The 19,910-nt window shown below is 40.7% G+C and overlaps 1 protein-coding gene across 1 annotated transcript in view; it reads right to left on the bottom strand.

Annotated features, from left to right (window-relative positions):
* LOC144672698 (electroneutral sodium bicarbonate exchanger 1-like) overlaps nucleotides 1–2,545 on the bottom strand; it is a 340,464-nt gene extending 337,919 nt beyond the window's left edge. Inside the window, exon 1 of the mRNA XM_078534615.1 lies at nucleotides 2,380–2,545. Coding sequence (XP_078390741.1) covers nucleotides 2,380–2,424 — 45 coding nt within the window. The 5' untranslated portion in view covers nucleotides 2,425–2,545. The remainder of the gene's footprint in view (nucleotides 1–2,379) is intronic.
* Nucleotides 2,546–19,910: the final 17,365 nt, after the last annotated feature.

Below are 19,910 nucleotides of genomic sequence, written 5' to 3'. Positions count from 1 at the left end.
GCTCAAAATTAACTAATTCACCTGAACGCTTCCACGTCAGTTCTGCCTTATAGCTCATTTCCAGCCATCTGCTATTCTTAATGCACAGTTTCTAAGTTCTGACTTTACCAACCCCTTTTCCCTGACTTGTATGTGATGGCTGTACAAAAATTTAAAAAAAATAATTGTTTTGAAATTCTCTTTATGGGACAAGATAAATTTCCTCATACAAATGTATTAAAGGCTAAGTAAGAGGGAGAAAGTCAGTCATTAATGTGGTTATAGTTAAAAGATTCTAAATGAATATTGTTTGGCTACCTATTGGAAAATGGGGAAAGTGGCATCTGTAAAGTGGCAAGTCAAAGAAACCAAAGGGATTGGAAGCTATAAGTCTTCAAAGATGTCTCCCAGGCTTTACAGAAATACGGATACAAATACAACTTATATTTATACAGTGATTTTAGCATAATAAAACATCCCAATAATCCATAAATTAGAATAATTAGCTGCCAGACTAGAAGTTGAACAAACTCCTATTTTGCTGCTAATGAACACAGCCATGATTGAGGGGAAAGAAAGAAATCAAGAATTCAAAAATGGATGTCAGAATTAAACACAACTGGAAGGCTGAAAACCAAGTCATTGGTGTTGCACTATCACATATTTGCCTGCAGGAGACAAAGGCATTTTACTCCATACATGAGGCAGCATAAAATGAGAAGCTTCACAGGTTACAGGGAGGCAGTCAGCATTAAGCATCTTTGCTTATTTGGTGGTGCTAGTTAAAAGTAGAAGATGGGTTCCAAGAATAAAATGAACTGGGGTAGGTGAACTATGGTGAACTTTTGCAGAACTGGTACATTTTGATTTTTTTGCATCTTTGGCTATTTTCACTTCTTTCTTTGCTGACATCAAACCTTTTTGTGGAAAATTGAGCGCTTTGATCAAAAACAAAAATTGAATTTGTGAAAGCACATAACACATCTATTGAAGAGCTCTCGCTGTCATGTCAGATTTTTATAAACTTACTGGTACAAATAACATGCTGGTCTGGAAGTGCACAGCTGGAAGCCTGAAGGATCAGGTGTGAAAGTCTTTATAAACTCACAAAATTAAGCTCACAAAATCTAGCCACCAGTGGTGGAGAGGGGGAGGGGTTTGGTCAGTGGGGTGTGCAGGTGGGGAGACAATCTTGGAAATCTCATGTGAAAATGAAGAACAAGTGTGATGAGTACCCAATAAGACAATTAGGAAAGCATCCTGGACTGTTCTGGTCTGCTTTAACTCAGGAACAGAGTAAACTGCATATCACTTGCTGCATGTTGACTAGATACCAGTAGCACAGGATAACTGCAGCCTCGAGAGACACCATTTTATACAGAGAATATTTTCATTGCAATGTTCCAGTGTGAATTGAGTCATCCATCAGGTCAGGGAAAGAAGCTTGCAAACCACTTTCCCTTTAAAACAGCACCACCTCTCTTTTCCAGCTGTCAGGAGTTTTCATTTACAGCATTCAGGAGTGTGGCTAAACCCAAAAACCACAGATGAAGCAGCATCTTTAAGAACATGCACACTGTCACGCTCAGCCCACACATCCCTCCTGCACAATGCACTGCACACTTTACAGTGACCTACACCACTCAAAACATTAGGATGTATACTCAGATGTAGATGCATATCACACACAATAACAATGGAAAGGAAAATGTAGAATACTCCCACAGCGATAGGGATAGGAAGCGCTTTTGTATCCAATTAAATTGAGGTAGGAAAAACAGTGAAATAGCAGTATTATAATCGTGTTTTCAGATACTGAATGGCGCTGTTTGATAAAACTTTATTAAAATATTCATGTTGCAGCAAAACGAAATCATAAAACTCACAAAGCCATAAAAATTCTTCAGGCGACTGACATCTTCGACATGTTCTTGGCCCAGGATTCATCCTCACCGCCTTGAAGGTTAATATTTTAATGTGCAGAGGCTCCAGTGATCGTCTTTCCCTCATCTCCCCTTCCCCGGCTCGATTTAGGGTTCTGAGCGTTTTATCCGGAGCACATTGAGCAGCAGCAGCCGGTACTCAGGAAGGCAGAACATGCACACAGCACACATGACAGAAATATTAAATGTCACTGCCGCATTGACTGGAATAGCTTTACCTTCATACCGAGGAATGAGAAATGCCTTCATACATCGCATACAAGAACCAAGAGAACAGATCAAATATTAAAAAGCGTTCATTATACCTTGGATAAAATGAAATAACCACCGTCGATCCAAGCTCCAATTCTACCATCTGTACATATATTTTTTTTTTAAAAAAGGGAACAAAATACTGAGCGTTAGATGAAAAGATTCAAACACAAACACGACGTACTCCAGAGGTCAGACACGGTACCTGGTAACTGAGGGCACATTCGGATTCCTGGCTCCCAGCCGGCATGGTTGAAGCTGACAGAAACGCTCCTGATCTTCGCCACTGACTGATGGCGCGAGCTGCCCGCTGGACAATTGTGCGCCCGGGAGAGTCGAAGCGCGTGCTCAGTCCGCGCTCCACCAGCTGCACCAGCAGCGCGAGCGGCATCAGCACCATCCTTATATCTTCCCTGAGTGGCTAACCGGCCAGCGGAGCCGGCCAATCAGAATCGTTGATCCTTTAATTGATGCATAGGGGAGGGATACTGGAGAAGAGCAGGACGCATTTGAATGATTGACCCAGGATGGACAGAGATTTCTTTTACAAAATGCAGCAATTGTATTAGATTCTTTTTTTTTAAGAAATCCAAATGAAATCTCATTATCAAGTACATTATCTCAATAACCTATTGATTTGGGACATTTCAACCTGATAAAGCACGTTTTTTATATCCCTTCACAAATAGAATCATGCAATAGAATCATACAACCGTACAGAAGGATATTTAGCCAATCATCTGTGCCAGTTCTCTGCAAGAGCAACTCACCTAGTCCCACTTCCTGTCCTTTCCCCATAACCCTATATAAATTTTTGCTCTTCAGATAATTATCCAATTCTCTTTTGAAAGCCACAGTTGAATCTACCTCCACCAAACTCTCAGGCAGTGTATTCCAGATCCTAACCACTCGCTGTGTAAAAAGGTTTCTCCTCGTGCCACCATTGGTTCTTTTGCCATTCAGGTTAAATCAGTGTCCTCTGGTTCTCAACCTTTCCGCCAACAGTTTCTCCCTCTTAAAATATGTAGGTAAATGCAACTCTGTAATGTGCTGCAGGCAACTTGTAGACTGAAAAAGTTTCACATGCTGCAAAATGTGACAATGTAAAGGAAACATACTACACAGGGCAATGCACAATGTACAGGATATGTGAATATGATCATTTCTTAATTAAAGGGGAAATCACCTCCACGAACTGTATCTGGCAACCCATTCTCTTTTTTTACAAATGCATAAAATAATAATGTTATGAACCACATCCCCATGTCAGTTATATGCAATGCTAAGACAATGTTCTACTGACAATTCTTCCCTCGAAATAGAAACAGTTTGTCAAACACTTATTTAAAAATGGAACACGGTGGCCCACATTCCTTTAAAATGGCCCTTTATTATTCCAAAATAATACCAAAATATGTTCAAATCTAAATAAAGTAAACATCGCACTGCTTTGGAGTTTTGATTCTTTACATCCTGCATCGTTGTCTTGGTCTCCTCACCTTTGCTATAAAGTGTTCGCAGAGAAAGAACAATCTGTTCCTTCTAAATGGATCAATTCAAGATCAGAAGCTTCAGCAGTCTACTACCTCCTATGGTATTCCCCAAGTGGATATAAAAGTGAGTGAAACACACTTTCTTCAGAATGAGGAGGGAGATGCAACAGTGAAAGTTGGGAAGGAAGACAGTATCCAATAGAACTAAATCAAGCACCAGCTTCTATAGCTTAGCATTAGATTTTCCATATTCAAATTGAAAAAGGGCCAACATCCATGGTGCAGAACATCATCAAGTTTGAAAATAGGAGAAGATGGAGTAAATCAGTAGTGAAGTAGAATTTTTAAAAAGTGAATTTTAAAATCCATGTACAGTGTAGAAAGATGGGAAGGTTGAAAGAGGTAAGGAGTTCCACTGACCTGGAGTCATAACAGTTTACTTCCAAAAACTGTAAATTATTGTCTGAAGTGGTCAGTGAGATGAATTCTCTCACATTAAAGACTTGGATCAAATAATATGGTTTTGTCTGCCTCAAATGATTTCAGAAACAGAATTTTGCTGATGTTCAACGTGACTTCTTAACTGTTAAAACACACACCTAGCTCTTGGCTAGTTTGTTCCTAAATCTGGTTTAATTTTCACACTTTAAAAGGAAGGTAGACCTGAAATGCCATGTAGCATATTAGCATATAAACATTTAACATAATTTGTCTAAAATTCTTTCCTTCCCTACTTTAACTGAGACTTTGGCTGGTTTAAAATTAAATTGATTAAGGTCTCCTTTAAAACAAATAAATTCACTTCATAAAAATAACCGAGATCAGAATTTCAGATAAACACATTAAGCACTCATACCTTAATATCCCATGGCATAATGTCAAGCCCCGCATTCCTTAATTGACATTGTTGACAATGGAATCACTAATATTGGGATCCTGCCAGTAAAAAATGTGTGGGCTATCACACATGGCACTGCACACAGACTCTTAGTTCTCAACTGTTGAGCGCAGAGCAGTCCTTAACCCTTCAAAGTGTGGATGTTGTCATGCAAACATCACATGGAGACCCCTCACCATCAGACTTGTCTCCAGGCTGGAAAAGAAAATCCAATTCTGAGAAAACCCATCCCTACAAACACCTCAGTGTGCAGGGCTATGATAAGGTGGATCGTTTCCACTGGTCAGTGAGATGGTAAAGAGGGCACGAATTGAAGGTAAACTCAAAAAAGAGTCAAAGAGGTTAGAAGAAGAATCTTTACACAGAGGATGTTTAGCAGGTGGAATCCTCCACCACAACCTTCTGTTAAAGTCAAGTCCACAAATTCATTGAAAAGGGAATTAAATAGTTGCTCAGAAAAACAGGATCATGAAAGGTTATAGTGAGGGAGTAGGAGAGTGGAATTAAACTAGGTGGCTAATGTGGAGAAAGCATAGACACAAACTTGATGGGCTCAATGGCCTGTTTCTGTGCTATAACATTCTATGTTTTTCTAGAAATAAAATTGCTGCATCAACTGATCAGAAAGTAATAATCTCACCGAAGTCTTCAGAGCTTTCTTTTTACGAGATCTCAATCCTTCAATAAGAGCACTGCCTTATAGTCATTGCCAGTCAATTATACCATGTCTATATTTACCTGCTCATGAGATACCATTTTGACAGAATTGATTCCCTATGTGCAAACAACAGATCACTTCAGATGTTTAAAGTCCAGCAACTATCTTTATTCCCTCCATAGGTCACAAAAATCCTGTAATCCACATGTCCCTAGCAACCACATAATACCAATGAAGAAGAAACTTAAAATGACCAATTAAAACAGAACCCTCCAGTCACAACCAGAATTATGACAATTTGTTTAGACTATTTTGAGAAAGAGGTTATGATTTTGACGCCTTCACGTTACTACATCCTAAAGCGGGAGTTGATGCCTTTGTCAACATCCCCCCTACAACCAACACCACCTCTAGTTACACTGGTCATTTATTCGATTGTGTTTTTGGGATGATGCTGAAGAATGGCTGTTGTGTTTGCCAACATAACAGTCACTCCAAAAGAAAAATATGTTTTCATTGGGTAAAGCGATTTTGAGCCATATCAGAGGGAATAAGGCAATATATAAATGCAGATATTATTAGTTTCAGTGCTGCTACCCAACAGCCATGTTCAACATGTGCAGAGCTCAGCTATGCATCTCTGCTTCGCATTCATATTCTCCGCTAATTTTAGCAAAGGTGTAGACACGAGAATAAAGTGTTGTTCCTGACTTTTTAACCCAACTCTACTTTAGTTTGCCAAAATTAGGAAGTGAGGAAAATGCTTTCCAGGATCCTTTAGAAAAGTTAAAAATGCAAGAATTTTAAGAAAGCACAATACTCTGCACAGTAAATTTTTAAATTTGTAAGTATTTAAAATGGTGGAAAGGGGTTTTAACATATGTTGATTACACCTTGAACAGATGATATGCTTGAGCATTAACAGATATCTCCTGCAGACAATAGTCCAACTGCTGAAGCTTGGAATTTGACCGTTGGAGAAATTTAACAATTTTATTGCAAGTCTAGGAAGCTTTCGCAACCTCAGGAAAATGTGGAGCAGGAAAAGGAAGAGGGACTACAGTCATCTTTTGGGCCCCCATGGTAGGTTTTGATTGTGCATTATTCTAAATGCAGGTCAAGGGGAAGTGGGTACAAACTGGTAAAATGCAGGCTCCAGACTATTGTTGGGAAGATCTTCAGTCAAAGAGTAATCAATACCTTGAATAGTTTCCTGATAAGGTAGTGGGGCAAAAATCACACCAAAGAAACAATTAGATACCGTGTTACTGGAGATGGGGATTTCTGAAAGGATGAGCTACTTGGAAAAAACAGCCTATCCTATCCGTTATGACCTTTGCAACTGGCCATGGGGTATCACTGCAGACATAACCCAATCTTCTTAGCTCCAATGAAAAAAGCCCTAAGTTCTTAGGGTTTTTTTGTAACTGTAACCCCTCGCCTCTAGTAACTCGCTATTGAACTTACACTGTGACCTTTCAACTGCTCCGATATCTTTCCTGTAATGGACTGGGGAAGGGGAAGGGGTTGGGAAAGGATTGGTGAAGTATTGGGTGTATTAAAGCAAGTCAAGTAAACACAATAACTTCTAAAAGGATTTGGGTACATTCTACTCTCGCTGTTTCTTTCATCCCAGAACCATCATTTTTACCTTTCCCTCTATCCTAAGCCTTTTTCACCTGTCAAAATGTCAACTCCAGCTGGGAGAGAGCAGAATGGTGACAACTGCAAACACCCCTCCGGCCTACACTGTTCAAGGGATCAACCAGCAGGGGGCGGACAATACCCATAATTATACAGGAGTCAACCTTTCCTTTCAGATTTATTCAAGAGATGAGGACAATGCCTCACAGCTTTTCCACTGATCAACCTTCTCAAGCATCAGCTAAATTTACAGAGAGTGTATTGTAATTACTGTTGAAAAGACCCATTCAGACAAAATCTCAAATGCATGTTTACACTGAGTCCTTATCCTATACCATCCTGATAGATGCTGTAAAAGTACAGCAAATACATATACAAATTAATACATTCTTTGGCACAGTGTTTTTAGTCTATACACAATTTACATTGTGCAGTGAACACTTGTGGTGTCAGAAGATATTAAAGGTCTTAATACTTAGTGTGAGGGACATTTAGCAGGAAGCAAATCCCTGCCATAGTTCTGTACATCTCAGCTGGGCCGACTGAGGAGGTACAGTGCTTCTCCATGTGGGAAAATTAGAAGATAAACGAACTTGAAGCCCACTCTCTCAGGCTTCCCTTCAGCTTGAAAGACAACTAAGGTTGCCAACCCACCAGGATAATCCTGGAATTTCTAGGAATTAAATTAAATATTAATCTTCTGGACACTTTTTAAATTTTTTAATTTTCTGAGCATATTTTTGTTAATTAATTATAAAAATATTGGAGCTGGGGACACAGGCTGTTCAACTGGGTGGGACAGTTGGAAGCAGGAGGTCATATGATGAAATCTCCAGAATACGATCAACCAGAGTTGGTAACCTTACGGGCAACAGCACTCTTGCAGACTCAGATAAGTAGCAGTTCAGTTTTATTAACCTCCCTATGTTTCTGCACACTATTTTGAGGTCATGATACTCCCAGGAGCCCTTATTCTATTTCCCAGTGGGACAAAGCAGTGGAGGACGAGGTATCAACTGTTTCAACATTGAACCAGAAACAGCAGCTGGACATGCAAATTTAGTAAATTAACACACAAACCCCTTATATTTCAACATAAGTTCAGAGGTAAGCTTATTACTTTGAATGCCAAGGCAGATTAAATTAAATTAACATCTGTTTTTTAATGCCTAATGGGGGTTTACAGATTTCACTTGATAATACAAATGACATTAAGATTTAATCAATAAAATAACCGCATTTGTCTTTGGATGGATCCTGAACAGACCTGGTTTTCAATAAAAGGTTTTTGTAGATCATAGGTGAGACCCAGTCACATCACATTCCTTTTGTGCAACACTTTGCAACAAAAATGGAGTGTGACTTTTCCTTTTCTTCCCCATCTTCCCTTCCCAGAAGTAAAAATTTGCCGAACAATGTTCAAAAAAAAATTGGATGGGCACTTGAGAGAAATAAACTTCCAAGGCTATGGTGGGGGGGTGGAAATGTGACTGACTCAACTGCTCCACAGAGAGCCAGCATGGACATAATGGGCTGAATGGCCTTCTTTTGTGCCATAATAATGACTCTATGAAGCAATCAACCTTCCAGAAAAAAATAAATGCAATTTTAAGATTTCAAAACCTTTGTGACCTTGAAATCACATTGTACAAATATGACTGGTGAACACCTCCATTAAAAGATGGTGGGGCAGTCAAAATTTACACAGCCACAACTTCAAGGCAGTATAGTAAAAAAAAAATCACCTAGAGTATCACTTCTGGAATACAGCATCAAGATTTAAATCTCAACCTAAAATACAGGTTTACCAAACTATGAATATTTAGCGTACAATCTATAATATTAAAATTCTTGCACTTAAATACACTTCCTATTCTCATACATGCTTTCTGTGTCATGATTTGTCTCATTTTGTGACAGGTAGTAACACCTGCTTATATTCGTTTTAACGGACAAGGCTATAATACCTGATTTACTACTGTAGTTCCCTTTCAGTCCTCCAACTGTTACCATTCCTAATTTGTCTCTCCAAGCTCTCCTCCACAATCGAAGTTATATTATTTTAAAAGCTACTTCTGCTAAAGATTCCATTTAAAATCTCTCCCGCTGGATTAAAATTTTCCCCGCTAAAATCCACACAATGAGTCTCACAAAATGGGGGAAAATTAACTTAGGGACAAGCATTACAATGATGAATCAGAGGGGATAACAAAATTAAACATATTTAACTCAGTTGTATTCATAAAGAATCAGGGGTAATATTAGAAGTCTCAGGCTTTGGCACATAAGACTGACTGCAGTTAAGTGTAAGGGGTACAGAAATTATGAGTGGCCCTGCACCACAGGGAATGGCCCTATACGACAGAGAAGGCCCTATACCACAGGGAATGGCCCTATATGACAGAGAAGGCCCTGTACCACAATGAATGGCCCTATACCAGAGGGAAGGGCCTATACCACGGGGAATGGCCTATACCACAATGAATGCCCCTATACCACAGGAACGGCCCTATACCACAGGGAAGGGCCCTATACCACAGGGAAGGGCCTATACTACAGGGAAGGGCCCTATACCACAGGGAAGGGCCTATACTACAGGGAAGGGCCTATACCACAGGGAAGGGCCTATACTACAGGGAAGGGCCTATACCACAGGGAAGGGCCCTATACCACAGGGAAGGGCCTATACCACGAGGAATGGCCCTATACAACGGGGAATGGCCCTATACCACGGGAAAAGGCCCTATACCACAGGGAAGTGTCCTATACCACAGGGAAGGGCCCTATACCACTGGGAAGGGCCCTATACCACAATGAATGGCCCTATACCATAATGAACAGCCCTGTACCACAAAGAATGCCGCTATACTACAATGAACAGTCCTATGCCATGAGGAATGTCCCCACACCACAAAGAATGATGCTATACCACACCACATGAATAGCCCCATACCACGCCACAAGGAATGGCCCTATACCACACCACAAGAATAGTCCTTATATCACACCACAAGGAATATACCATGCTATACCACACCACTGGGATGACAGTATTGTCACCAGGCTAATGCTCCGAGAACCTGGGTTCGAATCCCATCATGGGAAATGGTGATTTTGAATTCAATTAAAAAAATCTTGAAGTCTAGTGATGACCATAAAACCATCATCGATTGTCCTAAAATTTAGGGAAGGAAATCTGCTGTCCTTACCTGGTCTGTGATTCCAGGCCCACAGCAATGTGCTTGACTCTTAAATGCCCTCTGAAATGACCTAGCAAGGTTCTCAGTTCTCAAGGGCAATTAGGGATGGCCTAGCCACAACGAATTAACAAAAAAGGAATTATCCTATACCACACCACAGGAATGGCCCCATAACCACACCACAGGAATGGCCCTATAACCACACCACAGGAATGGCCCTATAACCACACCACAGGAATGGCCCTATAACCACACCACAGGAATGGCCCTATAACCACACCACAGGAATGGCCCTATAACCACACCACAGGAATAGCCCTATACCACACCACAAGTAATGGCACGATCCCATTCCACAAGTAATGGTGCTATAACTATATAGTTATATACATAACTAAGTTAGTGAAATCAAAGTACACTGCAACAATATTTAGAGGTTAGCATACTAAGCACATCAAAACATTTCCATGCCCACTTGGCATCTCACAATAAGCTCCTTATTGATATCAGTAGTAAACATGTGAGAGGAGGATTCTTTCTCTGCACTATGTGCCACAAAATCATAAACCAATAGAAATACATTTGGCCAATCCAGGTCATGCTGGTGTTTACCCTCCATGTGAGAAAATAGTTCCAATCACATTTACCAGCCCTGTTCCCTTTTCCTTCAACTGTCTATCCAATCTAATCTTGAATGTTGATATCATGTCTGCTTCAACTACTAACCCTGAAAGTGAATGCCACTGCCTCACATCTCTATGCGAGATGTTTCTCCTGCCCTTTGATCCAAATCTTACATTTAATTCTGTACCCCTCATTTATAAACCCCTGCAACTACTGGAAACATTCTGCTTCTATCTGCTCTATCCCATCCTTTCAGGATTTTGACGACTTCTATCATATCACCCCATAATCTGCGTTGTTCTAACAAAAAAATTCTAATTTCTAAATTCCTGAATTCTTCAAATTTGTATTTCCTTGTACTTAGCAGAATCTAAGTGAATTTGTGTTAAACTCTCTCTAGAGCTTCACTATACTTCCCATATTGTAGAGCCTATTTTGCACACTGTGCTCTAATTGAGGTCATTCTTAAGGTTCCTTGTACTTTAGCCTAACTAAACTGACCATAGCACTGTTCAGTTTGATCATTGCTTCCTCTGACTTGTATCCTACTGTTTTGGACATGCAGTTCAACATTCTATTTGCATCCTGGATTGCTGCTCGTATTGGCTGGACCTGTTTTGCATCGAGTCTACTAAATCCCCCAGATTCAACTGTCCCCCACTAAATCTGGTATCACCTGCACATCTGACCAGTTTACATTCAGTTTCAGAATCCAAACTGTTAATGTAAATTAGAAACAGTCAATATTATCATGTAAATTAACCATCAATGAATATAAATCATTTATATTGTATACTTGTCAGATGTAAAGTGCTTTGGGACTTCTGAGACCCAATGAGACACTGTATAAATGCAAATCTTTCTTTTAAAAATGACTGTAAGTTGCAGTTGATGAAGTAACAACAGTGAGACATTCACATTATAAGAATTTCTGACATCAGTGAAGGGATAGCCAGCAGTTTTGTGCCTTCCAGTAGAGCACTTGCTACCAGTGACAGAGCTTGCAGCATGAGAACAAGGACAAGTGAAGGGCAGCACTAAAATTATTTCTTCATTTCCCTCCAGCAGATGGGGCTCAGCACCATTAATTCACAGCACTGAGAACACTGCTTCGTATCCCTCAAGTCTTTGAAAAGGACATAGCAACATGGATTAATTAAGCTGTCCCAAGGCCAGCAGCAGCACTTTGCACACTTTAAAATTGAAAAGAATTGCCTCGAGTCTAAAAACACGCATCAAGTTTAAGGGTTTTACTGTGCTTCAGTCACACCTACCAGTAGTCTGATGGTTTTCCGATTAACATGATATGTAGGGAATGACACTACAAACTATGACATCTGCCACTGTCTGACTCAAAGGCAATATAGAGCGAAACAGGGAGCACTGGGATTGAAGGTGCATTTATACAGAAATAACATGAGAGGTGGATGTTTTTGTTTCAAAGCAAACTACTCCTTGAACTGCTAGGGTCAGCTATTTGGATCATTTATTTTTGCATTGGTATGAAACAATTTCACAGGCGCAGCGGGCACAACTTGAAAGCCAAGTCAGTGATCAACACAGAAGCCAAGCAGTGCAAGACCATTAGTAGAATATAACTGCAGCCCAGTGTGAAGCCAGGTTCACAAAGCAGAGTTAGTACAATGAACTTCCTCTGATAGATATAAGACAACAATTTGGTATTGAATTTAAATGGCATTTAGAGATGAATAAAAAATTAGACAAAAGACAGGTGGATTAGCTGTTTTCAGGAATGACTGAATAAAGCAGGATTAGAACACTGGCCTATCACAGAGAACATCCCCTAAACTGCTGCAGCCAATAGTTCTTAATTGAAAGAGCAAATACAGGAGAAACTCACGAAATACAGGTCCACTTGATATACAAAGACTAAATAATTCAAACTCTGCCTTGGGATTCCAGGATTTATCCACTATTTTGGGAACAATCACATTCCCAGATTCTATCCTTTCTTCTGTGAAAGCCACAAATCAACGGCCTCAACTGAAACCTTGGCTAAACACCTGCAATGGAGTGTAGAGATACAGAACAGTATACTTATGGTAGCAGACCGACTCTCTTAATTAATTTGATTGAAAAAAAACTATTAGTATATGTTAAAGAGTAACAAAACTTGCAGCTGCTATAAAACTACACCATTATACAAATCCTAATCTTGCTCAAACTGGGTATGCATTCACAACCTTTATTAGAGTTTCACTGCCCCCTGCTGTAATTAATAAGCAACTGCACCACAGTCATAACACCCCAGACATTTCAGTTGGAATTAGCCACCATTTTGATCTCTGGGTTAATATTAATCATAGAACCATTGAATGGTTACAGTATGGAAGGAGGCCATTCAGCCCATTGAGTCCATGTCAGCTCTCTGCCACTCCCCCACTCTTTCCCTGTAGCCCTGTAATTTTTTCCCTTCAGGTGCTGATCCAATTTTCTCTTGAAAGCCACGATTGAACCTGTTGCCACCACACCCTCAAGTGGTGCATTCCAGATCCTAACTACTCGCTACGTAAAAAGGTTTTTCCTCATATTGCCTTTGGTTCTTTTGCCAATCAATTGGTGTCCTCTGGTTCTCGATCCTTCCATCAATGGAAACAGTTTCTCCCTATCTACTCTGTCCAAACCCCTCATGATTTTGAATACCTCGAGCAAATCTCCTCTTAATCTGCTCATCTCCACAGAGAACAGTCCCAGCTTCCTCAATCCATCTGCATAACTGAAGTCCCTCATCCCTGAAACCATTCTCATAAATCCTTTATGTTCCCTCTCTAATGCTTTCACATCCTTCCTAAAGTGTGGTGCCCAGAATTAAGACACAATACTCCAGTTGAGGCGGAATCAGTGATTCATAAAGACTCACCATAATCTCCTTGCTTTTGTGCTCCACGCCTCTATTTATAAAGCCCAGGCTACATATGCCTTTTTAACCGCTTTCTCAACCTGCCCTGCTGCCTTTGACAATTTGTGCATATATACCCCTATGTGCATGGCTACAATAACAACAATAAAAGGTGTTTTTTAGAATCATAGAATGAAACAGGAGCCCATTTGACCCATTGTACCTCTATCAGCTCTTATGAGCCATCCAATTAGACTATTTACCCTGCCTTTTCCCCCAGAGCCAGGCACATTTCTTCCCTTCTTCAAGTATTTATCCAATTCCCTTTGAAAATTACTACTAAATCTGCTTCCTTCTGCCTTTCAGGGAATGGATTCTGGATCATAATAACCTGCTGTGTAAAAAAAAATTTGTGGCACCTTAGGTTCTTTTACCAATTAGATTAAGTCTGTGTCCTCAGGTTACTATTCTTGCCAATAGAAACAGTTTCTCCTTATTTAGTCTTCAAAACCTTTCATGATTTTGAACGCCTCTATTAAATCTCCCCTTAACCATCTCTGCTCTAGGGAGAACACCTCAGTTTTCTAGTCCTTGTACGTAAAGTGCTGAGAAACATAACAATGGACTGTATCAATTGTATTTGATTTCTTTCCTTTAAAAAGGACAAAGGAAAACTAGCACATGCTATGACTCAAGAAGTAAAACTTGAGTCAGAAAGAGAAAGGTCACAGGTTCGATTTGTAATTGGCAACTGAATTGGAACAGGGGAAAGAGGAGGAGAAAAATACCTATTTCTATTATTAGTTTTAAAATTTATTTCCATTCATTGTTTTATCCCCATCTTTTAGCCTATTTTGATCTTTTCTCCCACACCATCCCCTCCCCCCACCCTACCCCCACTAGGGCCATCTGTCACTTGCTCATCCTGCTCTCTACTCTTAATCTCACCATTAGCACCTCCTTTAGCCAGTATCACCACCATCAACACCCCTTCGACCTTTTATTTAGGACATCTTTTGCAACCTCTCCTTTGCCTCCATCTATCACTGGCCTTCTATCCAGCTTCACCTGTCCCACCCCCTTTAAACAGTATATATTTCACCACATTTCTACTTCTCTTTAGTTCTGAAGAAGAGTCATCTGGACTTGAAACGTTAACCCTGTCCTTCTCTCCACAGATGCTGTCAGACCTGCTGAATTTTTCTAGCAATTTTTGTTTTTTGTGTAGGAGAAAAATAAATCTCAGTGCAGATCAATCTTTAGTGACCCCGATTTGCACGAGATATCGGGTGAGGAGAGGTCAGGATCCAGCTTGGTTCAGGTTATCTTCAGCAGATAAGACTCAAGACGCTATACTCTTTCTGGGCTTCCACCAATAATGGTCACGTGGGCAAGGTACCAGAGACACAGATGCCTGTTGAACCACTGTCCCAGTAAGGGAGTCAATAGGCTGGATTTGCGCTCCCAAAGCAGGAAGAACAAGTCGGGAAAATTCCCAGCTCGCCGCGCCTGCCTTGGGAGAAAGTGGCCATCAGACCTGATTTTTGCTTGGGAGGGCCAGTGCAGGATGGAATCGGGCCCTCCACCCCCAGAAGCGGATTGGAGGTCACCACAGGGACTGCCAAGAGCCAAGGCAGGCTGTTTAAAAAGCCCGCCTCAGCTCTCTGAGACGTTGTCCCAGTTGTTTCCTTAAATTATAGGCCCTCTAGGCCACACCCTTCATTCCCCATCACCACCCTACCTCCATGCCCCCATGCCAGCTCATGCCAACCCATGACCTCCAGTCACCCCCATAACCCCTTATTAGCCCCCATGCCATAATGCCAACCTATTCGCCCAGCAACCCCCATGGCCCCTTGTAGCCCCCATGCCAACTTAATGCCAACCTATGCCCACCCACCCACCTTTGTCCTTACACCCTCCATGCCAACTCACTCAGTCTAAATATCTATTACAGCCTTTACTGTAGTAAAAAAACCACTTCCACTCAAGAAAGCTCATTCAAAACTTTTAAATCCCCTCAAGTACTTCAGGCCGTATAAAAACAAACAGACTTGTATTCATAACCCCACATCAAAGATAGGTAATCCTTTAATAACCTCTTGGAGCTGTCAGTCAATCTGTTAATTTAGGACCCCCCTGCTGGGATAATTGTATGTTGTGCAAAGCAGCCAAGCATTAATAATGACATTATGATAACCCTAAGGGTAATGTCAACAAATAGCTATTGTAACTACTAGATCAGATTTTTTGTAACCTCTTACTGACACAGGCAGCCTATTTTTGTAATTTTTAAAGGGTTGGGGATTTAAATAACTTCACAGCTTGACAGTTCTACAAACTTTATCTGTCCTTCATGAGCATTTAGGTCTACTCTAAAAATTTGTAACTCATACACTGCAGGCTAAGGCCCCTGTTCCAATGAAAATGGTGTCTGTTTGAACTTAACACCGAGTTCAAATGGCCCTGCTGAGTTTGGGTTTCCCTCATGTGAGTCACACCCCATGCCCTTTTCCCTACCTGCAAAAATGGAATCTGTTGGAAATGGGAGCAGGATTTCCAAATCTGGGTGTCGCCTCCATTTTTAAAAGTCCACAGAGTCTCCACAACTTCGCAAAAATCCGGCTCAATGACTTCAGGATTGGAAGGGAAACATTGAAAGGAATGGTCAAAATAAAAGGTGCGAGAGATTCTGTTGAAGAGGAGCAATTGTACATTACATTAAGAAAAACTTGGAGAGGAATTTTATGGTCCTGTCATGGTGGGAGCGGGGCCGTAAATGTGGAGAGCTGTTCAAAAGTCCATTGACTTAGGTGGAACTGTAAAATCCCGCCGGCATAAAATTCCACCCTTGCGTTTTTATAGTGCTTTTCACAACCACCAGATGTCTCAAAAGTGCTGTACAGCCAATGAAATATTTTTGAAGTGTACTCACTGTTGTAAAGCAGGAAATGGGGCAGCCAATTTATGCACAGAAAGCTCTCACAAACAACAAGGAAATAACAACCAGATAATCTGCTTTGCTGGGTAAAATACACAGCTAAATAAGGCTGAAGCTGAAGAAGGGGCACCTTTTCAAGTTACTGGTAAGTAATAAGAAAGCCAGCATGAGGAGCAGGGTGCAGGGGCAGAGAGAACTGGGTGTATATGTACATAAGTCATTGAAGGTGGCAGGACAGGTTGAGAGATCAGTTAATAAAGCATACAGTATCCTATGCTTCATTAATGGGCGCATAGAGTATAAGAGCAAGGAGGTTATGTTGAACTTGTATAAAATACTGGATCGGCCTCAGCTGGAGTATTGCTGGGCACCACACCTTAGGAAAGGTGTGAAGGCATTAGAGAGAAAGTGCAGAAAAGAGTCACAATGAGGAACTTCAGTTATGTAGAAAAGTTGGAGAAGTTGGGACTGTTTTCCTTGAAGAGAAGGCTGAGAGGAGATTTGATAGAGGTATTCAAATTCATGAGGAGAGGGACAGAGTAGATAGGGAAAAACTGTTTTGATTTGTGGAAGGATCGAGAACAAGGGGGCAGAGATTTGAGATTGAAGTTAATCAGCAAAAGAAGCAGTGGCAACATGAGGAAAAACTTTTTCACACAGTTAAGTGATTAGGATCTGGAATGCACTGCCTGAGAGTGTGGTGGAGGCAGGTTCAACTGAGGCATTCAAGAGGGAATTGTATTGTTATCTGAAAAGGAAGAATGTGCAGAGTTAAGGGGAGATGGAGGGGGGTGGTGGCACTAGGTAAATTGCTCCTATGGAGAGCTGGTGCAGATATGACAGGCCAAATGGCTTCCTCCTGTGCTGCAACAACTCTGTGAAACATTTATGCGTCTCCAACAGAATGCACACTGAACTATGCAGTGAGAACACTTCCTGTACAAGGGACAGATGGTAAAATGTTGTAACCCTGAATATTGGAAAGGATAGAAAGAAAGAGAAGGCCAGAGTACATTTTGCCTCTTCCAGGAGCTGCTGAATGGACACAAGTTTCACAAAACAGAAATTCAGAGAGAATTCAAAACATAAAATTGTTAAATTGAGAGATTAAGTTTTCCGTCATTCCAAACTATTTTTTTTACACTTGCTAAGATAATTTAACTAGAGGAGGTGAATCAAGAAACAAGATCCAGTGTAGGTATTGTAGAGATGGTCAGTGGGGTAGTGAAGATCAGTGCAACAGAATGTGAAGCAGCAATGAGGGATTATCAAGTGAGTTAGCATCACTTCTTACAAGCCTGTAAACTTCTGTTTTTCAGCTTCATCAACGTTACAAAACAGCTCAGTCTGGCAAGTTGGTGCAAGGAATTTCAGATCTATTCAGCTGAATTGAATTTCTTATGGCTGGAGCCTCCTTAATGCTACAAGTTCAACATGGCCAGCATATTGGTCATCAATCTCAGCCAGAGTTTCGCCATCAGCTCATCTGTACAGAACTGGGAGAAAAATCACACCACAGCTCAACACCACTGAGCTTTGGAATAAGCTCATTCACTTCATTTTTGAGAACCAAAAAGCAGATTCATTTCCAGTAACCATCTCAGTTGAAAATCAGATCTGCATTGTCTAATAGAGCTTATGTTCTGAGAGTGGAGGTTAACCCAAGGTTTATGGTGGGCCACAAAGAAAGTGGAAGGAGGGAGACTAGAATGTAGCACTGGGTCGAGAATAGAGGCAGGCCTTACAACAGAGTTTAAAAGAGCAGAAATTTATATCTGGATATTAAACTCAAATGTAGTTTACTCAGGGAAGGATACAAAATTAGCACCAGTAAGATCCTCCGCCATGTCTGAAGGCCAATCTTCAAACGCTAGCCCATTTCACCGTTGTCTGCCTGAAGAGGCCAGGGAAAGCTTGTCCAAGATTGTGCCGGGTGGTGTGATGCCAAAATCATGCTGGTGACCATCAGCAGTTGGGGAAGGACCTGCATCAGGGATGTGCAGAATTTGAAGCTCTGGTGCTGCAGAGGAGCTCTGACTGAAGAGGAGCAAGTACATCACACATAGGCCAAAGATCACAGAGAGGGCTATCCTCTTAACACAGCTACATGCTGTGGAGTAAATGTCAGTGTTAATGAAAACTTTGCTTGTTAGTACATATGTTAATTTTGAAAGAACCCAGGGTTCTTCACAATCCAAGCAGAAGATTGCTTTGACAAGAAAACAGTGGTGAGCTCTGGTTCTGGACTTCCAATGACAAGGCAACTGCGAGATGGATTGACTGGAGTATGGCACCAATAAAAGGGGTTGTAGCTAGTGCCATCCTGTTCAGAAATTGAGCAGAAAAACTTGAAGAATTTTCCCACCAGACAGCAAGGCCCTGCTACAAACTACTGCAGATAAAGAGTCAAGAATCAGTGTGCAGCTGCAGGATGGGATCAGGAAGATCACATAACTTTTGCAGGGCTTTTAAAGAGGCAGTCTCTATAATTTCCCCCTGTTGACAAGGGTCTCAATGAGCATAAGTGCAAAACTAATGAAGATTTCAAAATATATTTGTGTATCAAGTAGGCTGGTGATCACACTGTCAAATAAAAAGGATTACAGCTCCTTTGAGCATTTTCAGATCCTGGTAGGAAGAACATGGAACATTTGACTAGTGCTGCTGGATAAATGAAATGAGAGTGGATAGTTTCACTGACTAAGTGCAGTTTAAACATCAAACACGTTCTAACTGCCATTTCAAGTCAAATCAAATAATAAGATTATACTCGAGGCCTATAGGGCTGTAAGGGTTTTGACTTTGTAATTGAAAAAAGCAGGGCTCCTTTTAAAATCCAGAGGTAAAGACTTGGCTGAAGTTGCAAGTGTACGGCTTCTTAAGAAACTCTTCACCCATGAATCGAGGTCCAACAATGGCTGGCACTTCAATCTACCTGTAGCAAATTTGAATGATTATCTGACTTACTGAGACTAATTGTTTGTACAACTTGTCAAAGGACACCAGCAATTGTTGATTACATTTGTGCTGTTGGTTTTGCACAGATTTGAAGGACATTAGGGCAATAACACAAAGCTTTTGAAGTTAAAGGCTGTGAAGTCTAAAAATGGATGATGACATCAATAGAAATGAAAAGCAAATTGAGTCATGTACTTATGAGGATCACTAGCACTTTAAGGAGTATATTTTAGTTTAAGACAGAAGATTGTAATCAAGTAGGACTGGGTGAACATTTGCAATGTTAAATTGATTTTTATTTAATTTTTGCTCAATTACATTTAAAGGCTCAGGAAAAAGTGTTAATGTTCTTTCTTTTGGTAAGTTATTCCAGGAGTTATTCCATCCATCAGAAAATGGATTTAAGAGGGCAATGAGAATTATACCTATCCTAACACAAGAAGGGTCAGTCAGCAGATTG

The sequence above is a fragment of the Cetorhinus maximus genome, chromosome X (genome assembly GCF_964194155.1).
Source record: "Cetorhinus maximus chromosome X, sCetMax3.hap1.1, whole genome shotgun sequence".
NCBI classification, from domain to species: domain Eukaryota; kingdom Metazoa; phylum Chordata; class Chondrichthyes; order Lamniformes; family Cetorhinidae; genus Cetorhinus; species Cetorhinus maximus.
The sequence above is the reverse complement of the archived record's forward strand: the minus strand, read 5'-3'. Positions and strand labels throughout refer to the sequence as shown.